Source organism: Corvus brachyrhynchos, unplaced genomic scaffold, assembly GCF_000691975.1.
Source record: "Corvus brachyrhynchos isolate BGI_N302 unplaced genomic scaffold, ASM69197v1 scaffold705, whole genome shotgun sequence".
NCBI lineage: Eukaryota > Metazoa > Chordata > Aves > Passeriformes > Corvidae > Corvus > Corvus brachyrhynchos.
Window position 1 is genome coordinate 1,045,532 of NW_008238346.1, and position 24,049 is coordinate 1,069,580.

The following is a 24,049-nucleotide window of genomic DNA, read 5'->3' on the forward strand; positions in this document are numbered from 1 at the left end:
CCACCTTGTGCTGCTTATTAGGATGTTAGTCTAGTTTGGGTGAGCTCAGCTCTGGAGCTGGGATAAACTCGTGGTGCTCAGCAAGGAGGAGCTGTCTTGCTACTCTTTTCTCCCGTGTGCTGAAAAAGCAGAACATGCACCAACAGAACAGTGTTGCTTCCCCAGCTGAGGGTTATGTATGATACTTCTGTTGTTTGAGTTTTATCAGTAAATTAATATTGCTTTGTTTTTGGCACCCATTTTCGATTATTCTCTGGCACTTTGTGCAGTGGTGTTTCAGAGTTGGGTTAGCCCACTTGGCAGACAGTGGGCAAAACATCAAGGCCGGTTTAGGTTTGGGTTTTTGCTGGTTGTGGGCTTTTTTCTCACTTTTCCGCTTACACTTCACAATAATTACATGATATTTTAGCGGTATTTGACCCAAGAATCAGATGGCATGTGTGTTCTTGTTAGCTCTCTGGAATGCCTGAGAACAGCTACCTTATCCTGGGGTTCAGGGAACCCAAATTGAATACCCTGCTCTCTGCCACAGGTTTCTTGTGTGACCATGGGGAAATTATTTATAATCTGTGTATTGGTGTTGTCCTCCTGCATAAAAAGTATTACGGAAGAGTTAATTTTGAAATGTTGCAAACAGAAATAATGATTATGGGGAGCAGGTACCAAATTGAGAAGGGCTGTGTAAATACTTTAGGTGACTTTAAATATATTTACTTCTTGAAGTATGCAATACACTTTTAAAAGTTGTTTTGACTGAGTCTTGCAGGAGACTTTCACAATACTGTGTAGAAACCCAGATGTAGGTGACTTTCTACAGTTGTGAACCACGTGGAAGAGCTCTCTTCCGCTCTTTGAGCTGAAAACAGACTGTGGGGCCATTTCTCCTTTTCCAAAGGTGAACAAACATGAGCAGATGCTAGTACGGCTGCGTTCCCTTCTCTGTTGGAGACGGAGAATGTGAACTTTGGAAAGAGCCTGGCTTGATCCTGGGAAAACAGCTTTGATCAGAGCCTTAGGAGGAATCTGATACCGTGTCCATCTAAGAGTGACAGAAAAACTAGCCAGAGTTTGGGGCCAGGTTAATCTGGTGCATCTCCATTGATGTCAGTGAGAAGGTGAAACAGTCTGTTCTGTCCCCTCACCTCAGCTCCTTGTGGAGAAGAATTTGCTCTGGACCTCAAGGCCAGACAGTGTAGGGGATCATGAGGTAGTAATGGCTTAAGAAAATTTTTTTCTCTGGCATTTCTTGGAAGGAAATGTTTTGTTAGATTTGCTGATATGCAAGACTGAGGTGATGCTCTTGTTAGACTTGAGGCTGCTACTTGGAAAGGGCATAAGGATGGCAGCAGAAGGACTCCTGCTCCGGCTGTGCCATCTTCTGTTCAGCTGCATCCTGCTCCTCCTCACTGTAGGAGCTCATGGCAGTGTTGAGTACCATAAGTTGCTATGTTTCCAAGGCTCTGCTGCAGCTCTCTGAGGGCCAGACTCCTGGCCCTTTTAGGGGTAAAGTGGGCTCACATCTCCCTTAAAAACAGCCCTTGAGCAGCTCTATCTGGGCAGGAAGAGTTAACTCTTGTGCAGCAATCATTTGTCTTGCCATTGGGCTGGAAGCCTCACATGCTGCTACTGGTGAAGGTTCTTTGTGGGCTTCCCAGGCTGGCTTCTGCATTGGCTTCATAAGCTACTTGATCCACTTGAAACCCTGGCAAAACACTGGGGCTGAATGTTCTTCAGCCAGTAGGTTCTGTTTTGTGGACACAGATGGATTTAAAAGCTAAAAAAGCTGTTGATCACCCTTCTTTTCCATGATTTTTTTTTGTCATTTTTGAGGAAGAGGGGTTGGTTGTTCTTGACTTGGGGAACGGAAGAAGGGGAATTTAGTGGCCCAGTGAATGGGTGTCAGCAGATTCAGAATGTAGGAAGAGTCTATAAAATGAAGAAGAGTGAGCTCCTGTGCTTATGTGGTGTGAAGGTGCATAAGCAGGAGAAGTAGCTGAACCTGACTGGAGTAATACAGAAAGCAGTTGACCTGGTCTGCAGCTGGATGTTCTTGTTTTGCTAAATATGATTCAGGTAACTGTACCCTAATTTTCACAAGATGGTGGGATATTTATTTCCATATTAAACTCTTGATAAAGCTGAGTGGGGTGAGTGAATTTGGAGAAGCACTGGGTCTGTGTAGGCATTAAGGACATACTGGAAAAGGCCCCTTACTTACGGCCAGCAGCACCTCCTGAGACAATAGTATATCTGTTGTGGTAGAGATGGAGCTCTTGGAGTCCTGGACTCCTCTGGAGCCAGGAGCTGATGCCAAATACAGGCAGGAAGGTGATCAAAGAGAGGTGACAGGATCCTTGGGTCTAAGTGCCATCTGTGTATTGCATAGAACAAGGGCTCTCGACTGCTGTGTTTCTCCCAATAGAAAATAGTTACCTCACTGAGAACCCAAACCAAAATGCAGATATTCTGCAAGTGCATGTATTGGCCCATTTATCAATAATAAATGTGTATAACCAGAAAGGTCAGCTGTGTTTAATGTTATGTGGCAGCTTTGTGATTTTAATTACAGTAAAAACCCCAATGACAAATGAGTTCAGTGCTGTTTAGAGCTTGTTCCTCTCTGATGAAGTTAGTTGTGGTGCCTTACCTGTGCTTGGGTGAAATTTGGCTGCCTCTGCCATGGTAGGAGAGATTTTATTTAAATAAGGAAAATGGGGTAAAATGGCAAATTACTTGCAGATACTCTTTTGCTGGAGGACTTCAGCATAGTTTAATGTTTCAGCAACACCTTGTTACTGTGTTGGATAGCAAGGTTGCAGGCAGAATCACTGTAACTGGCACAAAAAGTTGTTGCATCTGGCCTTAAATTAGAATGACTGAAAATTGCTGCTTCCCTCTTTCTTCCTATTTTGTATGCAGTTTCAGGTATCTGAGGTAAATTGGGTTAAACTTATGTTTGTCCTCTTCCAACTTTTCGTTGCTTAAAATCTTGACAGGGACTGCTCTGCTATTTTTGTTGTTTGCTTGGCTCCTTTATGTTAAGCTTCTAAAACTCATTCTTGATCTTTTTCCAAGCTGTTTTCAAAATGTAGTGAGCAGGATCCTCCTCATTAATAACATTTTTTCAGTTTTTAGGAGTAGTTATCAGTTTGGGTGTTTTAAACTGATTGTTAAAGAACTGACTGCTATAGAAACCTGACTTTTAAATGAGGACCCTGCAGACAATTTGTGCTTGAGCTACTTTTAAATTGCAGCTGATGTTTTGAGCAGTGCCAGTGCATGTGCTTGGGCTTTTGTTTTCCCCTCTGAACATGTCCATACCTGCCTGGCTCTGGTTTCAGCTTTGCAGGTTCTGCTTGCCTTGTCCATCTTACAGCAGGGATGAGAATTCCCCTGGTTTGTGGTCCATGCTTGACAGCAGTGTCCTTGTTTCACTGGGTGACACAGGCTGTGGCTGACAGTCTGCAGCAGCACAGCAGCATCTCACTGAGCACACTGGTTACTTGCTGTTGTAAACCCAGAGTGTTCCCTGAGTTTTGGCAATAGTTTACAGCTGTGGTGTTCATCCTGTACCCATCAAAAAGCTGGTGATGGTGCACAAGGATGAGGCCTTGATTTCAGTCTGCTGATAGTCTCTGAGTTCTCAGTTGATGATAAGAGCAGCTCAGCTGAAGTGATCCAGTTACATTTGGTTTTGTACCTATTTAAAAGACTTCTTTTTCTGAATCATATCAGTAGAGGTTCCTCCACTTTTTTCCACTTCACTGACAGCATTGTCCTTGTTTAACTCTAAATAAGTCTTAGTAACATGTGCAGCCCAAAAATGAGGGGTAGGAACTAATCTTTGGATTAGGAGCTATAGAAAATGAATTGAATTATGAACAGAAGAGAGAGGGTTTTTTCCCTTTATGTGTTGTCCAAGCAAAAGGAAACTGTCACAGAAAATATGAGTTAGTGAATGGTGATAGTGGGGAGTGGTGATGGACTTTTTTCCTAAATTCAGGTGAAATAAAAAATTAAAACTTTTCCACATGGTCCCCAGTGAGGCTAAGCAAAACATAGACAGGTAAGAGAAGAAGCCTTCCTGTAGGATTCATTCAATGCTGCTGAAATTCTTTCATTTGCATTCAGCTTCAGTGGGAAGGTGTTGGGGGGTTGCTTTTTTTCTTTGCCACAGATGTGGTTAAAAGCCACAGCATATATTTCCTGACTTGGTGAAAAGCCTGTGACCTCTCTCAGTTGTCTTGTTCATCAGAAGGCAGATAGGTAATAAAGAGTCTCCTGTGTGAGAGGAGTAAGGAGAACCTGCTGTTTTAATTTTGTTCACAGCAGTGGGCCAAACTTTCTTCTTTCAGTGCTGGCCTTGGTAATTGGCTAGATAAAATACAGGAATTCAAGCCATTGCATATCTTTGGCCTTCTAACTGCTAATGTCATAGCCAAGAAGAGTGCACAGTCTCCTGCAGGAACATACAGTAAATAAGAACAATAAGCATATTTCAAACTACATACAGGTGGTGGTTTTAAAGGGCCTCAGCTCAGTCTTGATGGGTTAATTTGGATCCAAGTTGCCTGGACAAATGGATTTTGCTGGTTTAGACTCTGAGGGCATGTGGGTTTGATTTGGGAGGTTTTCTGGACTAAATATTATGTTCACGTTTCTGATTCCTGGGAACCAGAATGAAGACATCCACTACTTTTGGGAGGGAATTTGGGAGTTTCCTCAGCATGAAGAGTTTGACTATAGTGTGCCTTGCCTTTAGGGTATCCCATGTCCTGCTGAGCAGGGTGGCTTGCACAGGTATATGGTAACTTTTGTTTTTCCTCTGCTCTCAGCCACGATCAGCTAAGACTCATTTACCTTGGTTTTTTTGCAGACATCCACGGTTTATTCGTCATTTTCAATGAGGTTCTAACACCTGTTAGGCACTCCTCCTTCCTTTTTTTGGAGAAGCATTTAATTATGACAGGGTTTCCCTTGGAGCACATCCTCCATTCAGTTCCCTAATTGTAGAATTCTCTGTGGGATTCTCCAGATGGGGGATAGAGGATAATCTTCTCAGAGCTCCGGAAGAAATGTGATGCCAAATTAGAGAAAATAGATCCTTTTTATTAAGCTCTTGCGTTCTTTTTACTCTTATTTTAAGGTGACCTTCTGTTAAAGAGAAATGTTGGAGAAATGGCTATCCTTTTAAATAATCCTCAACAACCTTACCTGGGTTAGATTAGAAATCCTGAATGGATTTAAACTTTTTTTTGCCACTCATTCTGTCATCACAGAGGCAAGGAGAATGAACTTGCCTGTTTCCCTTTTGTTTCTAGTTGGTTTCATTTTCAAGCTGCAAAGCTCTAAATTAAGGAATGCTGGCAGTGTGCTTGGCATGGCAGGCAGGTATAAAGACAAAGCCCCCTCCTTTGTTGAGTGTCACAGTGCCACTTTGTGGGTCACTTCACTGCATGCTGGTGTTGTGGCGGTGCTGTTCCCATCCCCAAGGGGTTTCCAGATTTCCTAAATGTGCTATCCCCACTGATGTTTGCAAACATGGCAGTACTGGCTATCCCATTTTGTGCCCAAATGCTGGCCATGTCTGCTTCTGCTAAGTTGGCTGAGTCTGGCATGTGATGGCTGAAGGGCTCCTGGGGCTGTCCCTACAGAGCCAGTTCTGCGGGAAGGTTCCCATGTATTTGATGTGCACAAACTAATGCTCCACAAGCTCCTGTGTTAGCAGATGATACCAGTATTTTTACAGGGTGAATGAAGAAACTAAAGCACAAAGAAACATAACTTCAGTCCTGTACTGAGTTGGTGGCAGAGCCAGAAGGAATCTGGAAGTGTCAGACTCTGGTCCCCTGTTCTAATCATCACCTCTCTTTGGGATTTTGTGTGCATTTAAGTCTCTAGGGAATATTTTCTTTAGCAGTAAGGGTACCAGCTTTTGCACTGGAGGGAGGGAACTTCTTGTCAGCAAGGAGGATGAGGTTATAGATTTTAATGTATGTAGTTGGTTGGCTTTCCACTGTGATGTGCCACTGAGGATGCATACAGCTTGCAGCAGTTGAACTTCGGTGCTCAGAGGTCAAAGGTGGCTAATCCAAATTTTTTTTTATCTTCCAGGTCTACGCACAACGAACTAGAAAAAAACCGGTAAGTAGCTAATGAGCTGAATTCTAAGAAATGCAAGCCTGGTGAGTGTAATGTGCTTTGCCCTTACCCATGCAGGTGCTGTTTGATCAGCTTAGACAGCTGTGAGTGACCACACTGCATCACGTAGTTTTAAAAGTTGGGGGGAAGACACAAAACGATCTGAAAAAGAAGCTTTGTTTTTGGTTGGTTTTTTTTTCTCTCTCTCTGAAAAGGCAAGAAGTGACCCAGTTTTGTGACTAATTTGTATGCAGAGTAAATACTGTTCTTCTCCTGACACAGTGAAATCTGATTGGGGCACTTTCCATACATGAGGTTGCTACGGGATCAGGTTTCTTGGGCACTGGGTACTATGTGTAACCATGATCCCCCACCCCTGCTCTGGGCTGTAATAATCTCTGTAGCACAGAAGAAAATACCATTGTCCAGAGGCTCCGAGATCTGGCCACCAGTGCTCCTGTGGAGACTCTTGTAACCTGTTCTAGGATTGCGCCTGTTTATCCTTGAACCTGACGTTTTAGCAAGCCCTGCAGTTTTGTTACTTGGCTGGCTCTACTATATGACTCAACCCTTTTGTAACAGGAGTTAAAGTAAGATAAATACCATTGAGACAAGGGGAGCTAGTTCACACACAGATCAGATTATCGCCTTCCATTCAGGATGCTACAGTTAAGGTTGTGTCAGGGTTTCCATTATAAACTTATCTTGGCTCTTCTGTGGGATTTTAGGGGGACCGAGGGTGGGTGTGGTTTTTGTGGCTGCTCTAACAAAGGCAGTGCTCTGGCCAGCTGCTCTTATGAAGAAACCCCCAGGGTGGGAAGGAAAGCTGAGTCTAAATAGGCTGATTGCCTCCTCTTCTCTCTTAGCAGCCCGTCATTTAACAAGGGATGGGAGGACTCTGAGGATGGCCAAAGTCACACAGAGGCTTTGAGCCAAGTTTGTATTTTCTTTCAGACAAGATCTTTCCATGCAGCTTCAAGGGAGTTGGAGCTGAGTACCTCATGAATTGTGTTGCTCTCAGTTTCCCCCACATATGCCTCCCTCTGGCAGTGCTGGGAAGCAGCTTGGCCTTTGCATGGTGTGGGTGTTTTCTTCCAGCCTATGCTTCTACCTCCTGGTACTTTTGAGTATATACAGAGTTACCATGGTCTTGTTTCTCTGAGTTGATGCAGGGAGGGTTTTTTATTTGGGTTATAGTGCTCCCTGAGCTTTAGCCTCTCTGGTCCCAGGTTGAACTGTGTTGAGGAGTGTTGGCTCCTGGGTTTTCCAGTGCTCTCTCCAGTTCTATTTACTAGTGAGGGAAGGAAAATGCAGTCCTTGGGTCTGACCCAGAACTGAAGGTGCTTTTTTCTCCATGACAACAGTAAACCGTCACTAATCTTCAATGTGAGTATTTGCATATCTAATTGTTACTGCAAATGCTGCTGGCACTCAGTACAGCTTTAGAGCAGAGCTGTCTCCATCTTTCCCTGTACCAGCCTGGTCCTATCACATTGGCCAGGTTTTCATGGATATGTGATCATCTTCTTCTAGCGTGAGGGCAGGCAGCAAAACTTCAAACTCCACGTGGGTGAGATCTTAGCAGCCAGTGTTACATACTTACTGTCCAGCTAAGGACTCGTATGGACTGATGGGGTTGGGATGTACTGGGTACCAGCTGTCTGTGTGAGTTGAGGAAGTTTCTGCCTTGATTCCCTGTCTTTAACTGAGGACAGTAGTATTATCTGAGGTGGGAGTACCATAAGGATTGACTATTGACTAGCATGTCAAGAAGTGTTACTCATGAGAAGAGTGTTATTACCTGAGCTTCCCTTATGTCACCTTTTCCTGAATGTTGGCAAGGTGTTTGACTGCTGCAGAATTTGTCTTTCCATTCTCAGTTGGTGTAATATCTCCCTCTCCTTCGGTCTCAGTTATTCTCCTTAGTCCCCACCTGCTCCAGGCTGAAGATTCCTAACCATCAGCCTTGTCAGCAAGGTCTTTCCTTCAGGGCTTCCCATTCCAGAGCACTGTATTCCAGGTCTGTCTCAGGCATGGTTTTACAAGCCTTTGGTTTTCATCCTGCTGGGAAGGGCACACGTTTGATCACATTGGGTGCTCTGTACAGGCAAACTCCTGTATCTGGGAACTTTGGTCAGAAGTCTGATGTTCCTGGTTTGGGATTGTCTGTCCCTTGATGCAGATGCCATGGCTTGATCCGCAGCTAACCACATCTGCAAACCCAGCTAGATACTGTGGTATCTTTGCTGTGTTTGCAGTGTTCATTACCAATGATTTGGGCAGCGAGTTTCATATTGGAAGCATTTATTTTCAAACTCCACAGTGTGTTTTCTGAGTGAGGGGGATTGCTTCCTATGTTCCCCAGCACCATGTTTAATTTGCTGTGTTGTTAAGTTTGTCAGTATCTCCAGACTTAACTGTTACAAATATAAAAGCCCTGATACTAATGGCTTTGTGGCTGACAGGTGCTCATTTTCCCTATTATTTGAGATTATTCCTTCTGAATCTCACTGTTATCTCCATTATTGACACACACTATAATTTTCAAAATTGTCCACTATTAGGTCTCTAACTCTGGTTTTTTCCCTTCTTGTCTGTGAACAGCAGTCTTCATGTTCAGTTAAATTTTGGTTTAACCGATTCAACAATTACACAGAGTTTCTTTCAAGCAGTAGCAAGAGAATATTAGTAAAACAAAATGCTCTTTTTTTTGAATATGTGATTTAACTTTGACTCCATATTGCAGAGCTGATGATGTTTTAATGTGTACCCCTTTAATGTAAAAAAAATAACTAAAAATGTATTTTAAAATATTAAAGCAATGTTTTAAGTTCTACTGCTTGAAAATATTTCACTCCAGAACACTCCACTGGTTCTGCTGAGGATCCGTTTGATTTGGTACCAAACATTAGCTGTAATATTTAAATGACCCCTCTTTTGGCTTTGATTTGGTTTTTTTTATTTGAAAATATTGCAGTGAAATTTATATAAGGGACTTTGTTTGTTATAAAAGATTAAAGTTAATTTATAGTTATTATCTGTCATTAATGCTCACACTGAAAAATTGTTTGTGTTTTTTATTTAATGGGTATGTGTTTCAGTTTATCTCTCCTCAGGATGAGTCATAGCTTGTATTTAAACAAGAAACCAGCATTCTTCTCATCAGCTGCAATACGTAACTAAAATGATACTCTTTAGTCCTTTAACACGCCTACCAAAAAGCCTGATGTGTAAGCAACACTTGATCATTTTCTGAAAAAAAACCAAGATAAAGTGTGTGACTGAAAGATGAACTTTGCAAGTGTAATATTTTCTCGAAAAGGATAACAAATGAAATTCAGGCTGAAGTTAAATGTTGTGTGTTATACACATAGTGGTGCTAGCTGTTGTCTGTGAACATTTTAGGCACATGCCAGTGTTGGGAGGATGTGGTCAGTGTGGTATTAAGGGAAGACACACAGCTCTGAGGTGGCTTTCTGCTGCTCTGTGAAGTGGCAGTTCTGGTAGACCAACACAGTGGTGGTGTCTGTCAGAAAACGTATGTCTTCTGACAGAAGAAGAAAGAGTTTTGTAGTGCTATTGAAGATGTAAAAAATAAAAGCCGAAAACACCACCAGCATTTTTTTGTATATCATACATTGTTCTATTAGGTTTTGATGATAATTGCTTTGCAATACAGCAGAAGGAAGGAAAACAAAGCTGAGTAATTGGGTAAAGAATGAGTTATTAGGGCGTATTTTTCTTACGGTAACAATAATTCAGTTCAAACAAAAGATAGATCCAGGAACGGAAGGAGACCTCAGGATCTCTGAAGATATTGCAGAATTTGTGGCTCTGCAAAAGTACATCATTTAGAAAGAGAAAAGAAGTAGTCTAAAGGAGACAAACTTCTAAACCAAGTTGCTAAAAGTTTGTTTCATGTAAAAGCACAGAGTGAAGTGATGTAACATCCTTTCTCTCTGATATCTTTTGAGAAGATCAGAAGCAAAGAAGACAAGCACACAGCAAGGATCGAGTACTATGGTTTTTAGCCTGACTCTTACCAGAATCCCCCATCTTCAGTGGTTCCTCACCCATTCTTTCTTTGACGTGAGAGACTATTTGTTGCAGAGTGGCTCTCCAAGGCGGTTTCTCACCCAGAGCTGACTGTTGTGTTTGGTTGCGTATCTGAGGTAGTGCATAAGATAAAGGAAAAACCCTACTGAATGTCAAGGAGAGACCCATGACCTGGGTCAGCTTGCACTGAAACATGGGGGCCTTCTGAGGCTCTGCAGCATTTGCCCTGTTTGGTTCTGTTTCTTTAGAACAAGGGCTTTGAGTGTGTCTTAGGAAAAGCATTTAATGTAGGGCTTTTAAACAGTGCAGACAAGCTGTCTAGGCTGGGAAAGATAGAGGGAAGGGAAATGAAAGTGTAGTGAATCCTTGCTACTTTGAATAGACAAGGATGATTGTGCTTTTGTAGTGCTATATATACTTGCCAAGGCAATCTGATCAGTGTTTGTCTTGAACCAACTAATCAATGTGGTGTTGAGTTCAGTGCTATTTATCAGGAGAGTTGGAACAAGAAACTGATGCAGTAAATTTCATTTGTTCTCTGGAGTGGGCTTTGTTTTCATGCTAACTTCATGTAGCAAACGTTCACAGTACATATTGTTTTCCTCATTAATAAAACTTGGAACCTGTGATGTTCTCTGCAGCAGTCAAACCGTGTCCAGCACAGCTGAGCATGCATCTTTCTTTGACACATCCAAAGGTCAGAGCATGCACTGATCCAGCTTGCTCCTTGTGGGAACTGTAGCTAAACCCTCCTGTCTCCAAGGCCAGTGTGGAACAAGAGCTGGAGGTAGTTAGCTGTCTTCAGCCCTGTTGTTTGGATGACAGATTTCAGCTTTCAGCTAAAATTTTCCTGTTTTCAGCTGGGACTAACAATTTTCAACAGAGCTGCAGCATGTTCCTCTGTTTTAGGAGATCTGGATAACTTATTACAGTGCTGTTCATGTTTTTGCTTAACCTGAAGAGGGTGAAGCTGGTGCTTTTTGGAGTCAGGCTGTCAGAGAGCTTTTCTTTCTGGATACATTCAGGCTCAGCTGGTGTTATTTAGTGTCAGTTTGCCTTTTGCTATTTCTTTGCATTGCTCTGAGAACTCACCAGTCACTGGTGTAACGCTGGGGCAGGTCTCCGGCCGACCACCACACTTGCTCATGCAAAGTGCCTCCTTGGGCAGAAGCAGTGTTTTGATTCACTTACAACTGAAAGTCTGCAAAGGCTTTGTTTCACATTGGCTGGGCTGCTGAACATTCTGAACTCTTGAGTACAGCTGCTGCAAAGGGACAGTTAGTCTCCATGCCAAGATTTGAAGGAAACAAAATGATCCACATTTTATTGCAAGTCCTTTAGTACTGCTCATATAGGAATTTCTAGTTTCAATATGATTTATTTTTTTATTCAAAGCAATGCAGTGAAGAATGTATGCATTCCTCTCTTCCTTTCTGCTCCCAGATCTCTGCATCTCCCTTAGGAATCCAATAGCTGTTGAAGAAGGAAGAGGAAAAAGAACAATACTACTATTTTGGATAAACTGTCACAAAGAAAAATGGTTTTGTTTCAAAAATGTCGCACAATAAAATCACTGTTATAAGCCATTTTTCAGAAACAGATATTTATCACAGAGCCCTTCTCAACTATGACATGTTTAGGGGCGCTTTCTGATGTGTTTTTCTCCCATGGTGTAGAAAGAACTGTCAGCACAATCTGCTTGGCCTTGTCATAATGGTCTGATGCTGAGAATCCTTTCATCGTCCTGCCTCCCAGAAGGGAGACTTGTGAGGAAACTCCCATCTTCGAGAGAAACATTCTCTGCAGTCAGGTCTCTGCACCAAATCAGAGGTCACCAGTCTGATTGGGAGTGCATCATTGCCAGCTGTGGTTCCTGAAACTCTTCCCAAACTTGCATCCTCTGATTTCTACTTGGGTGCATTGCCACAATTTTCTTTCAGGCTGAACCCTCTCCAGTTCTGTATATTTATGGCTGTCCTCAAAAAATTACAAAGACTGGGCAAATGCCTTCTTTAATCAGTGAGCTTGGACCTCTGGCCCCAGGTAGGAAGTCAGGCATTCAGCATTCCTGGCTCCATTTTCAGTCATGTCATGGCTCTGTACTTACCATCTCTCTCCTAAATGGATCTCTGGAGACTTTGCAGGTCTGTTTTGTTGGTTTGGTTTTTTTTTCCAGGGTGCTCTTTGAGGTGCTGAGAGCCAGAAATCCTGATGCAACAACTTTTCTTGCTCAAGTGACTAACATTTCTCGTGGGCCTAAAAGCATTGCTAGCTAAAAGCCAGTTGGGAATTTTTGCTGTGGGGAAGATGAGGTAATAGGAATATAATTTTGAGAAAGATCACCTGTTAGCGGCAAATTTCAGGACCTTGTACTCTTGGGGCAGAAGTTGGAGTTGTATGTGTTGATCTACATCTCGTACACGTAGCAATCTAGCCCGTGCAGACTTGTAATAACCACAGGAAGCAGGATAGGAAATGAAGGAAAGAACCTCTCATTCTCTTTTCTGTATGTGGCCCATTTTTACCAAAGTATCACAGCTTTGAGAACCTCTAACCTTATATTCCAAGGGAGGATGGGAAGAGTGAGATGCCCCCAGGTGCCTCCTGGTGTGACCTCAGCCGGATCAGAGGCAGAAACATGCACAGATCCGGCGCCTGGATGAAGAAGAGGAGCAGGGAGAAGTTTGTATCGACCTAGTCCTTTGCTTTGTTGATCCACATCTCCAGTCAGTTGCTTGCCTTTTCTCTCCTTCACACAAATTTCCCCTATCCCACCTTCCTTCAAAACTTCATGCTCAGTCCTTGTGTCCCTCTCAGTGTCCTTCTGTCCCCTCAGTGTTGGCTAGGGCCAGGAGGTGCTGCATGACACCTTCTCCCATCAGAAAAGAGAAAAGGGACACGAAGTGGAGGCACATTTGCTGCTATGGGAGTATGGTCTAACTCCTAGTTTTGGGTGCTGTGATGGTAAATGCAAGTGTGTGACAGGTGTTCACAACCTTGTCTGGGAAAGGAGAGAAGGGCTTCTTCTTGCAATTGCTGTGGTTCTTACCTGGCTGCGAATGATGCTGGTCACCTTGAGTAGTTTGCATAGCTGTGGGCAAACAGACCTCACAGGTTTCCTCCCAAACAGTGCATGAGAAAACCATAAAACAATTAAATAGGCAATGTGCAACCAAGGGCCAGGAATTCTCTTCACATGAAACCAGTGGATAACATGGACAGGGCTAAGTCAGGACCATGGCAGAACATAGCAGTAGATGGTGTAATCTACCAGCTTTCCTTCTGTCCTCAGGAGTTTAAGTTTGTGTGGAAACACAGATCATGTCTGCCTAGTGCTCTTTGTGGTTGTTCCTTACAGTACCTGTGCAAAATTGGAGTATCCTGTTTTTCAGAGGTGAAAGAGACTTGAGTCTGTTAGAGGCAGGCTGAATCTCATGTAAAGGTTTTGGATTTGTCTGAGTCTGGAGGAATGCAGAGGAATCCTTGCATGAGTCAGGTTTTCAGCCCCATGTTCCGCTAAGAAAGCCTAGGGGCTGTCTTTTGAAGCTACACTTTATGGGTACATTGCTGCCTGAGCATCACTTCCCATTAGCTGTGTAATAAGATTTTGTCCCTCTTGCCTGTTAATTATTTACCTTTGAGAGTACATTCATAGAGAAACATGACTTATTTAAGGAAAAATGAAAAGCTTTTGCGAAGGATGGATGCTTTTTTCTCTTTCTTTTTTTTTTCCCGGGAGTTGAGTCCCTTATAAGACTCAGGCTGAAGAACAGATTGCTGTGAATGGGAAATTTTGCAAATGAGCATGTTCAGCTCACAAAAGGTGAGGCAGGAAAGGGGATGTAGCAGTTCCAGAGTGATCTTGTAACTGTCTGTACAAGGGTTTCTGCACAGGAGGGGCTGAGGGAAAGAAGGAGGATTGGTACAGAAAAGCTTATTCATGAAGCCACCAGTGGAAACAGGATGTGAGTTTGAAATGCAGTGTTACTTTCATAGAAGCAGACTCCGTGCATGGTATCAGCGGGTTCACACATGGTCTGGGCTGATAGCAGTTCGTATGGTAAGGGTGTGGTTTTTATCGTGGTAGGTAGTAAACAGCTGCACAAAATTTAATCATGCTTACAGAGTCAAGTGCAGGCTGCTGTCTCTGAGTTGTCTGGTTGCTGAGCCAGGGTGGAATATCTAAAAGCATCTGAATCATTTAGAAGCACAGCTCTTAATGACTCTCGGATGAATACTTGCTCCTTCACGTGTTGCTCCTCTCTAGTTGTCTCTACAGTGCTGTAGTTATGCTGAGTCATTTGGGGAGCAGTGCCAAGGGTTCCTTACTGTCCAGGACAGCAAATAATGCAGAAACAAAAGGAGGGCATTTGATAGACACTGCTCTTCTCATGATTAAGTGTGTTTGTAGTAAAAGGGCAAGGACCGTTCCACGTGGGTGAAGGCTAGCAAAGCCATACAACCATCAGGAGGGATATGTGGAAAGGTGGTTGATGCCAGACTTGATTTTGTTGCTGATTTGTGTATGGGTAGATCTCCCTGTGAGCATCCCAGGAAAGAAAAGGAACAGAACAGGAAGGTTCAGAGGTGAGATCAGCCCTGAGGAGCCCACTGTGGCTGTCACTAGCCTTGAAGAAGAGCCTGGTCAGCCAAGAGTGTTACAGGAAGTGACAACAGGAAGCTGCCAGCATTTCCATGGGCTACTGCAGTGTGTTCCTCTCCACTGTCCTCTCAGAGCTGGATTGTACAGGAGGGATTCCTTTGGCTCTCCCAGGAAGTTCTGGACAATGTGTCCTCCACATTTTCCTCTCAGGAGAGACTTTACAATGCTAGTTCAAGATGCAACCTGCTGACAAAAAAACTGAACAGTTGGGGTAATTCATTCTAATTCCACGTGGCCAAAGCCCAGCCCTTAGATGGGAATTGTTCTGCTGCTTCTGGAAACTCAGTGAAATTGTTCAAATGAGTCATTCTAAAAGGAGGAGCGGTGCAGCAGGTTTATTGTAGACATCAGAGGCTAAAACAGAGGTTGCTTTGTATCTCCCATGTCTTTTACGTCCACCTATTTGGCCTTGTTCCCTGGGGTGGCTTGAGTTGTGGGTTGCCCAGTCAGATTTTGCCCAGCTGTGTGGGAATCTTCCATACAGCTCAGAAAATACCATTCATTAGCTACACTCCGGTAATGTCAGGAGGCCAAGTGTGGGGCGAGTACACGTGTTTGCCCAGATGCACAGTTACGTGCAAGCACACACAAAGAGCTTGCAGTTAAAATCTACGTGCCCTTCTCTTTTTAACAGGGGAAGACAGCCCCAGCTGTGTATACAGTTTGGTGTTTCCCTTTGATCTGTGTTTGTTTCCAGTGTTTCTCATAGAGTGGATCCTGGCGCTCCTCAGAGCTGTCTGCCCTTTTCCAAGTTTGCAGCTGTGTAACTGCACACAGTGAGGCTTGCTGGGGTGTAACCGGTTTCAGCAGTTTGGGGTGGGGGGGGTTTCTCCTCCCTGCAACCCCTCCTGTTATTTGCTTTGCTCCTGTCCTTTCCTTGCCAATGTGCACTGCAGGGAGCTGTCTCCATTCTGCTAATGGAAACAGTGCCTTGCAGATGCCTCAAAATCCTCCCTTTTACTTTGCCCGCCTGCTCCCACACGCATAGCATTAATGCCCTTTGCCAGCTGCAACTGCCACTCTGGAGCAGATCTTCTGCTCTGTCACCCAGGTCAAACCTCAGAGAGGTTTCCACAGATTTGGCACACTGCCCCTGCAGCTGGCTCAGGCCCTGTACCTAAAGGAGAGCAAGAAACTCTGTTCTTCGGATTTCTGTGGTTTCTAAATTTTTCTGAAGCTGTCAGAGATGGGGCTGAGAGGGGCCTGCAGTGCTCATTTGGACCCCTCACCCCAAGGTAGGAGAAGCTCGATCAAAAGCTTTTCTGGCAGGTGCCAATCTAGCATGGCCTTAAAAGCATTTGACAGCAGGATTGCACAGGGAAGCAGTGCAGCCTATTGCCCTGATTAACTGTGGTTACTGCTATAAAGTTTTGTCTAACGTCTGACTAAGAAGAAAATTATTTCAGCATTGTTCTAGGGAAGAAAAAAAGTCTTCCAAAGCTGAGTGTCTCTGTGAGTGTGAAGGAGAGAGTCCCAAATGCTGAATATAGCAGTCAACTTTCATAGCAAGAATCACTCTGTTAGACCCTCAAAGTATGCTGAGGAGTTCTGGCTGAGATAGGCAAATGTGGGGAAAAAACCCACTGATCTTTTGTTTTTCCAGTGCATGTGTTTCCCACTTCACCTAACCTAAAGAGCAACTTCTATGCCAAAAAAGGCGGGAAACTATATGGGAACACTTTGTCTCCCATGGGTATTCTACATAATGTGACCCTCTTAGGTACTGCGCAGAGCCTGTTCTCTGTGGTGTGACCTCTTTTAAACTTTTCTTGGCTTGGAAAAGCAGCTTACAGGCTTGGTGTTCACTGGAAAAGCACATATGGGGATACATTTCAGTGAAGGGATTGCAAAAGGAGAGGAGAAGCAAAATCTTGTATCCAGTGTCATATCCTTCAGGAAAATGTGTGAAGGCTCTCTGGAGTCAGGAGTGTCTTTGAGTTGTGTGTTGGAAAGATCTCTGAGAAGAGTACATGTGGTGGGGAAAGAGGGGAACGGGAAGGAATTTGGACTGTGTTGGGCACACTGGAATGATCAGCAGCAGTCAGAGTGGAAAGATGCGGTACACAGCAGGGGACTCCCATAAGCTCTCCAGTCGGGCTCCCAGGTCTGGGCAGACAGCGCTGGCTTGTGCTTTCCCTCAGCCATCCAGGGAAAGCAAATTGCATGAGGTTCTTAAAGGATTTTTTTTTTTTCATTTCAAATGAGATTTTTTTTTAATTGTTCTGTTATTTAAAGTGAAAAATATGATTCATCTTGCCAACTCTTGTAATCTTCCCTGCAATTCTGGTGATACTCGGGGCATCCCAGCACCCAGAGTCAAGTGGAGCCCTCCTTAACTAAAACTCAAGCTGTGTTAAACCATGACCCCCCCACAGAGAACCAGTGTATGAGCCAATGTAACCTATGTATTTTAAAAACAGAAAGAAAAAGAAGCATCTTATGTAGGTGTTTATTTGGTTTTTTTAAGTCATGTGATATCTGAGCTACTGTGGTATATGTTTTTTTTATGGGACCTAAACCATCATCTTTTGGCCACATGGGATTAACGGTAGGACATCAGAAACTAAAGATTTTAAAGAAATAAAAAGTTTTATGACTGCTTGATTGCAGTGTCAACAATACAGCCTTCATGTTGTCTTCCTGATTATGACTAAACTCCGTTTGAAATTCTGTCTTGAGAATTTCTTGGGACAGAGGTAAGAGAAGACCTCAGATAGATTTTTGCTGCATATACAGAGCAATGAGGAGTTACTGATCCCTTTTGGGAAATGTGGCCATGTTGTGCTCAGAGCCTTATTAAGTACCAGAGAAAGCTGGATGAATTGGCTTCCCAAAGAATCCTAATCTCCTGGCTCTTCCCACACCTTTGTCATTGCTGAGCTACATGAGTGCCTGGAAACCAAGAGCAGATATAGCTGTGCAGTACTCCATGAAGGAATTAGGATTAGCTCCATTTTGTGGATGAGTGGTGCGTGCTTCAGTTCCTCGAGGGATTTACCTGGGGTCATGCAAGCTGTCTGTGGACAGGTCTCCTGATTCTCACTTAAATGTCTTGCCTGCTGCATAACCCTTTTGTGCTTGTGGAAATGTTGTCTCCAGTTTACTGCTTTGCTCTTTCTGTAAGTGCCTGCAAGCTCTGCCAGCTGCTGGCTAGCACAGCACTAGGAAAGTCAAAAGCTTCGTCCTTCTGGTTTGCAGTTTGGCTCCCATGCTGAGGAAATCCACCACAAACTCTCTCTAGGTGAATTGTCTTTGGAGAAAATCACCTTTTTTGTTGTTTTTTAGCTATGATTTTTAACAGTAGTGTTCTTTGAAACCAACAAAGAGTCATCCCAGGATGGGATGCAACATAGAAAATATCTGATGGTGAAGCAGTAGTGAATCTTGCCTAAATTCATGAGGCCCTGAGAGTGACATAAGCACTACAAAAACGCAAGGAAGGAGGGTGTGACTGTGATTATAAAGTGGTGCTGCTGCAGGTATTTCTGTAAGGTCGTGTGGTTATTTTCTTAATAGTGCTCTGACAGCTGAGCAAATGGAAACCAGTTTCCACCAAACCAGAGGAGTAGGTGTTCCAGCTCCCCTCTCTTTTTCTTTGTCTTTTTAAATTATTTTTCTCTCCAAAACAAGCCATGAACCTTTCTGTGCCTGGTTTGTTCCAAGTGGGGTCCTAACCCTTTTCCTACTGGGACAATACAGGGTCAGCAAGCGTAAGGCAGCTAATCCTCCTACAAATGTTAGTTTACTCAACTACAGCTGTTCTTGGTTTGGGGGAATCAAATTTGTATCCATTTGTGGCATTGAAGACCCAGACAGGGTCTTCAGGGTCATAATGGTCTTCAGCTGATCAAAAGCTCACTAGGTAGAGTGTACTGTGCTTAATATAATGATTTTTTGAGCCCTGTTGAAAGCACTAGAAGTTTTGTTGTGGAGCTGAAAGAAATGGAGCAATTTTCATGTGTTACAGATACATTTTGTCTTGCTTCCAGCTCAGGGAAATTATTTCCAAGTAACCAGCTCCATGCTTTTTCCTTGTTTGAGGTTTGAGCCGTCTTACATCTCTTGGCCTTCACACACTCCTACAGGAGAGAAAGAAAATATAAGGAAGGTGCCAAGTTAAAGGGGAAAGGGCAAGGCAGGGGGTTTGTGTTGTTTTTTCCCCCCTGAAGTTTATATTGTTTTAATTTTCTAGGCAATAAACTTGGCTCCTATTTGGAAGAACTGTATTGAGAAAGAGTTTGTATTAGCACATCATACCAGCTAAACAGAGGCAAGGTGTGTTTTCACACTCTCTGGTGCTTCCTTTCAAAAATACTTTCTTTTCCTGGTACCTCTGTATGTGTGAGATCAGGACATGGCTCACAGGACCTGCTGTCAGTGTGCTGGGATCTGTGCTCTGTTCAGGCTCCCCTCCTGAGTAATATGTGTAGGTAACTTGAGTTAAAACCATTTGTCACTTAATATTGGCTTACTCCTAGCCTCTTGAAATACAGTATTGCTGGTTTTTCTGTGCAAAAATCCATATCCAGTAGGAAAAGTACTGCTAGGATCTCTTAAGTTCTTCTTCCTAGTGCTTTTTTTCCGAACATACATCTAAGAGTGACCTTCACTGGTAATTCATTTTCCCTGGGAAGTTTGAGGTTAAATTTAAAATTATTTTACAAGGTGAAATTACATGCACTGCTTCCTTTGTTCCAGATGTATGCCCTCTAGACCTGAAAGGTGCAGTAGATATTTGATGACTCCTTAAATATTTCTGACAGTGTGAAGAGATATTAGATGAAGAGCACATGCTTTCCTTTTGGCATAAAAGATTTTGTGTAAACAAGTATGCCAAATGGTCACATTCTTAGAATATATTTTTGTTAGGAATTTTCTTCCATGAGGTGAGCTTCAGAAGAATAGATGTATGGGATGGAAAAATTCTTAGTAACTATAACTTACCTGAGTAATTTAAAAAATTATGTTAATGACAAAAATAACTTTTAGTACCAGATCAGTATCTCTCCTTGATATTGACAAATTTCCCACTCAGGATTTTAAAAACAGGAAATATGTTTTCCCAAATAACAAGTTAGTAGCATCCTTTAGTCTTTCAGTGATGTACAGATGTCTGTCTTATAAAGCAAATGCTTGCTTTTTTAAGCTGCTTAATGAAAGTACAAGTTTGAAACCTGACTGTATTTGGAGGGCACCAAAGTCCAAGGTCTCTTTCAGTAGTATTGCAAAGAAACAGAGGCTGTTTGTGTGTACTTTTATTGTTATGACACCCTGTGGACCATGGGTAGCTTTTCCACTGTAGGCAGACCAGTCCCTGGCTACTCTCCAGCTGCCTGCTGGGAAGCTGTCTGCTACCTCGGGTTCTGCCAGGCTCAAGTGCAGGCATGGGCCCTTCAAGGGTCTCTGCAGATCCTTGCTAATTCATCTGTTTTCTGGTGTGTACCATCTTCGATTTCTTCCAGAGAGGCTGGAAGGACCTGGTGGCAGTAGGACTGAGCTGAAGAACTTTCCCATGGCCTGGCAGTTCTAGAGGCCATTAAGGATTATGGAGTGAGAGCATCTCTGCTTCTCAGTGTCTGACTGCAGAAGCCTTGCAGGAGCCCAAACGTCATTTCAAAGGCATGGTGCTTAGCCAGGAAACCTCTGAACAGAATAATCAAGAATAGCTGGAGAGTTTGGAAAATCTTGGCTATCTTTGCTGGTGGCCTAATTCTAGCAGTAAGGCTGAAAATCTGTAGGTCGCAGCAAAGCAGGTTAGTGCCTCCTCTGCAAGGAGGCAGGTTTCTGATGAATGGCACAGCTGCTTTGCAGGCGTGTTGGCAGCATGCAGGAGGACGCTGCACTGACTTGGCGGCTGTGAGCACACTGTGTATCCCTAGAAGGATAATTACAGTGGTATTAGTGAGAACCAGGGCACAGGACACCGCTGGCTATTTAAAGAGCAGGTCTATTTTTAACCACCTTTTAACAAAGATGGAGTTTTTATTAGACTGGGCTTTGTAATTAACCAGCCTAGGCTGCATGTTGATGTTTACAGCTTACTTTGCATGTTCCCTGATAGTCAAATGCAGGATTGTAGCCGTATCCTACAGCCGGGGCAGGAAATTGCAATACCAGCATGGTTGGCAGCACAACTGAAAAGTTGCTGGCAAATGATCTTGTGCAGGAGATATGTACGTGTGGCTGTACCTGCAGCACCTGGGCTGTGTTTTTAAGTCAGAAGGAGAATGTGATGCAGAGAATTTGTGGCCTGTGGTGGCTGTAGGATTTAGCATGTTGTTGTGAGCACAGCTCAGCCTAAAAGGGGTTTAGCTGGTAACATTGTCTTTTGTGCTACAGTAAAATGGAGTTAATTATATTCACCAGGGATTAAAATACTGGTCATTAAAATGACCAAGATCATTAATAGGAGATCCTCAATATTTAAGTCCAGGGGGAAATCTGCTCCAAAGCATCTGTTGCTATTTGACATCTTTTAATATTGCTTGCGAGGAATGGCATAGATGAGCTGGGAGGAGGGAAGAGAAAGTGGCAGACGAGCACTGAGGTCGGTGCTAGATCTGTATGAAAATGAAGGAGTGAGAGAAAATGCCAGGCATTGATTGACTCCATTCCTCTGCTGGGCAGATGGCCACCTATGCTGCTCTCGTCACCTTCTCATTGTGAAGCCCAGGCTGTTGCATTTGATCTTTTTCTACTGAGTTGAAGCAGCCCTGTCTCATCGGTGCCTTTGAAGATCAAAGGATGAGCAGTCATGTTACCGAGCAACTGTGAGTTCACTCTGGAGGAGGCACCTTCCAAAATGGCATAATTTTTATTACTGTGAGCACCAGTATTCAAAAGTTTTTGACATTGTCTTGCCTAGGTTTGGAAGTCATGAGATTACAGATAGTCTCTTTATTTAAATAATTTTTTTATTCATTTAAATGAAGCTTCTGTCTTCTAGCCATATAGTTGAAAGCAGAAAACCTCAAGATGTGCAACAAATAGGATCCAAAGGCCCAGAAGTTGTGTTGTGAATAAAATTAGTTCCGGATACATCACTTCAGCTTCAGAATCCTAGTTTTGCTTTAGTATCATTATTTGGGATCTGCTTGATTTCGGAATTCTGAGTGCAGTCACGGGAACCTGTTTCAATGTCTATGCATTTGGCAACTGTATACTTGTTCCAAAGAGCTTCCAGTCCAGGAGACCGTCAGAGGAGAGGACAGAGACAAAGCCTAGATAGGCTGAAGGATGGCAGCTAGCGATAGCAGAGCAGAGCAAACAGTGCCGTCAGAGAACGGAGTGAACTGGAAGGTGATAGACTCAGTGTGAGATGAGAGCAATCCTGCTCCCTGAAGTGCCCTCTAAGATGAGGGTGGGACTGCCAAGTTTTCAGAAGTGTCCTGTTCACAGCTGTGTCTGCAGTGCTGTGACTTTGAATCGTGGAAGTGGATGCTCTCTCATGTGTCCGTGTAACTCAAAACGTATGTAGGCCACCCTGCACCCACTGAACAGTGTGATTTGCACTTAACATCTGCACAGTGTGGACAGACTGATCAGCCACATATACAGCCACAGATACAGCTAAAACTGTCAGTTACCACTCCAGACTGCAGCCCAGGAGACACCTGTCCTGCAGGAAATCCAAATCTTTCAGCCAGATCCCCTGTATTTCACCAAAGGATTGGAGGCTGCCTGATTTTCCCTCCCTCCATCCCTCTCTTTGGCTTTTTGATTTTTGAAAACCTTGAAGTAATTAATTTGCCTTCAAAATCATAACAGGAGAGCCCTCTCAGCAATGCTCAGTTTTATACTCAGAAGGATCCCAGGAAACGCAGAGATTTTGACAGCTGTGTGATGTGGAGAGAGCCTGTCTTTCTCCAGACTGCAGTAGTAGGCTGGAAAGATCCACATTGGAATGGACCAGTGGTGGCAACACATCACTTGGCACAAGGTTTGTTGGTCTTGCAGCTTCTGTTTGCCAAGAACCTGAAGCTCTTCCAAAGTTGACATCAGTGATGAGTCTCCCCATCTAGAAGAGCTGGGAGTAGAAGTAATTTCTGTGTGTCTGTAAGGTGCACTTGGCCATATGCTCACGCTGCAGTGCAAGGCCACACAGGGCTCAGGGCAGGGTTTGTTGACGGCCTCCTTCAAAGTGTACAGTGGAGAGTGTGGGCAGTACATTTTCAGGTAAAACCCTTGCTTTATGCTTACCTTAAGGCTTGCAGCTTCTGTTACAGATGGGGAGAAGGGTTTGTGTGCCCCAAAACTGGCCATTTTTTCCTAAGTGTTTCAGTTGTTTGGTAAGATGCTCTCTTTCCCAGTGTACCTGGTTTTGGTTTTGTCGCTGAGGTGGCCTTTGGACAAAACACTGCAGTTGAGAAGTACATCAGTACATTGCTGTTTTCTTATGCATTGTGCCCCCCCTTATCTGCCTGGTACATGGCTTGTCACCAGGCAGAGGTGCATTGATTTATGTGACTTTGAAAAACTGCATTGCCTTGGGGTTGGGGTGTTTTTAATATTTCTATTATTGTTCTTACCATTGTTAGGTCATAGATCTCGTCATTTGTGGTTTGTTTTTCCTTTGCCCTTGATTTGAGAATTCAGTTGAGTGCATGTTCATCTCTAACTTTTGCAGACAGACCTGACATGGTTAAGATGAGGCTGAAAATGTTGCCCATAGAACTTTTTTGTTCCTTTAAATTCCTATTTATAGTATGTTGTCAGGTCTTTTTATTGCCGGTCTTAAATTTTCATTTCTTTGTTTATTTTAAATGGTAGCTCTTTACATTTAAAAATCTAAATAGATGAATGATTTTTTCAATTAATTTTCATGGCACATTTTATTAGCATTTGGAATACAAATACTCCTACATGCCAGGGAGCCATCGGTAGAAATTGACTGGAAACAGTCAGATGAGCAAGTCTCCTCTTCCAACTGGGAGCAAACGCAGGAAAATAATCATGAGAAGAGACCAGATTTAAAATCCAAAAGCGGGGCTTGTTGTGAGTGATTCCACAGCTCAGGTGGAGAATATTAGCTTTTAGCTGTGTATTTGTGAGTCAGATTTCCTTCTGAAACACGTGTCGGTGGTGCCCTGTGGAGTCGGGCTGAGCGGGTGTGAGTGTGTTTATTGCAGGCTGGCCGGGCGCCGCCGCAGCATCACTGCGTGGCCGGGGGGGCCGGGGCTGGGTCACTAA

The 24,049-nt window shown here is 43.5% G+C and overlaps 1 protein-coding gene across 1 annotated transcript in view; it reads left to right on the top strand.

Annotated features, from left to right (window-relative positions):
• The window catches only part of MXI1 (MAX interactor 1, dimerization protein), a 46,285-nt gene that overhangs the window by 10,220 nt on the left and 12,016 nt on the right, over positions 1 to 24,049 (top strand). The window contains exon 2 of the mRNA XM_017735181.1: positions 6,115 to 6,144. Within this exon, the coding sequence (XP_017590670.1) occupies positions 6,115 to 6,144 (30 nt within the window). The remainder of the gene's footprint in view (positions 1 to 6,114; positions 6,145 to 24,049) is intronic.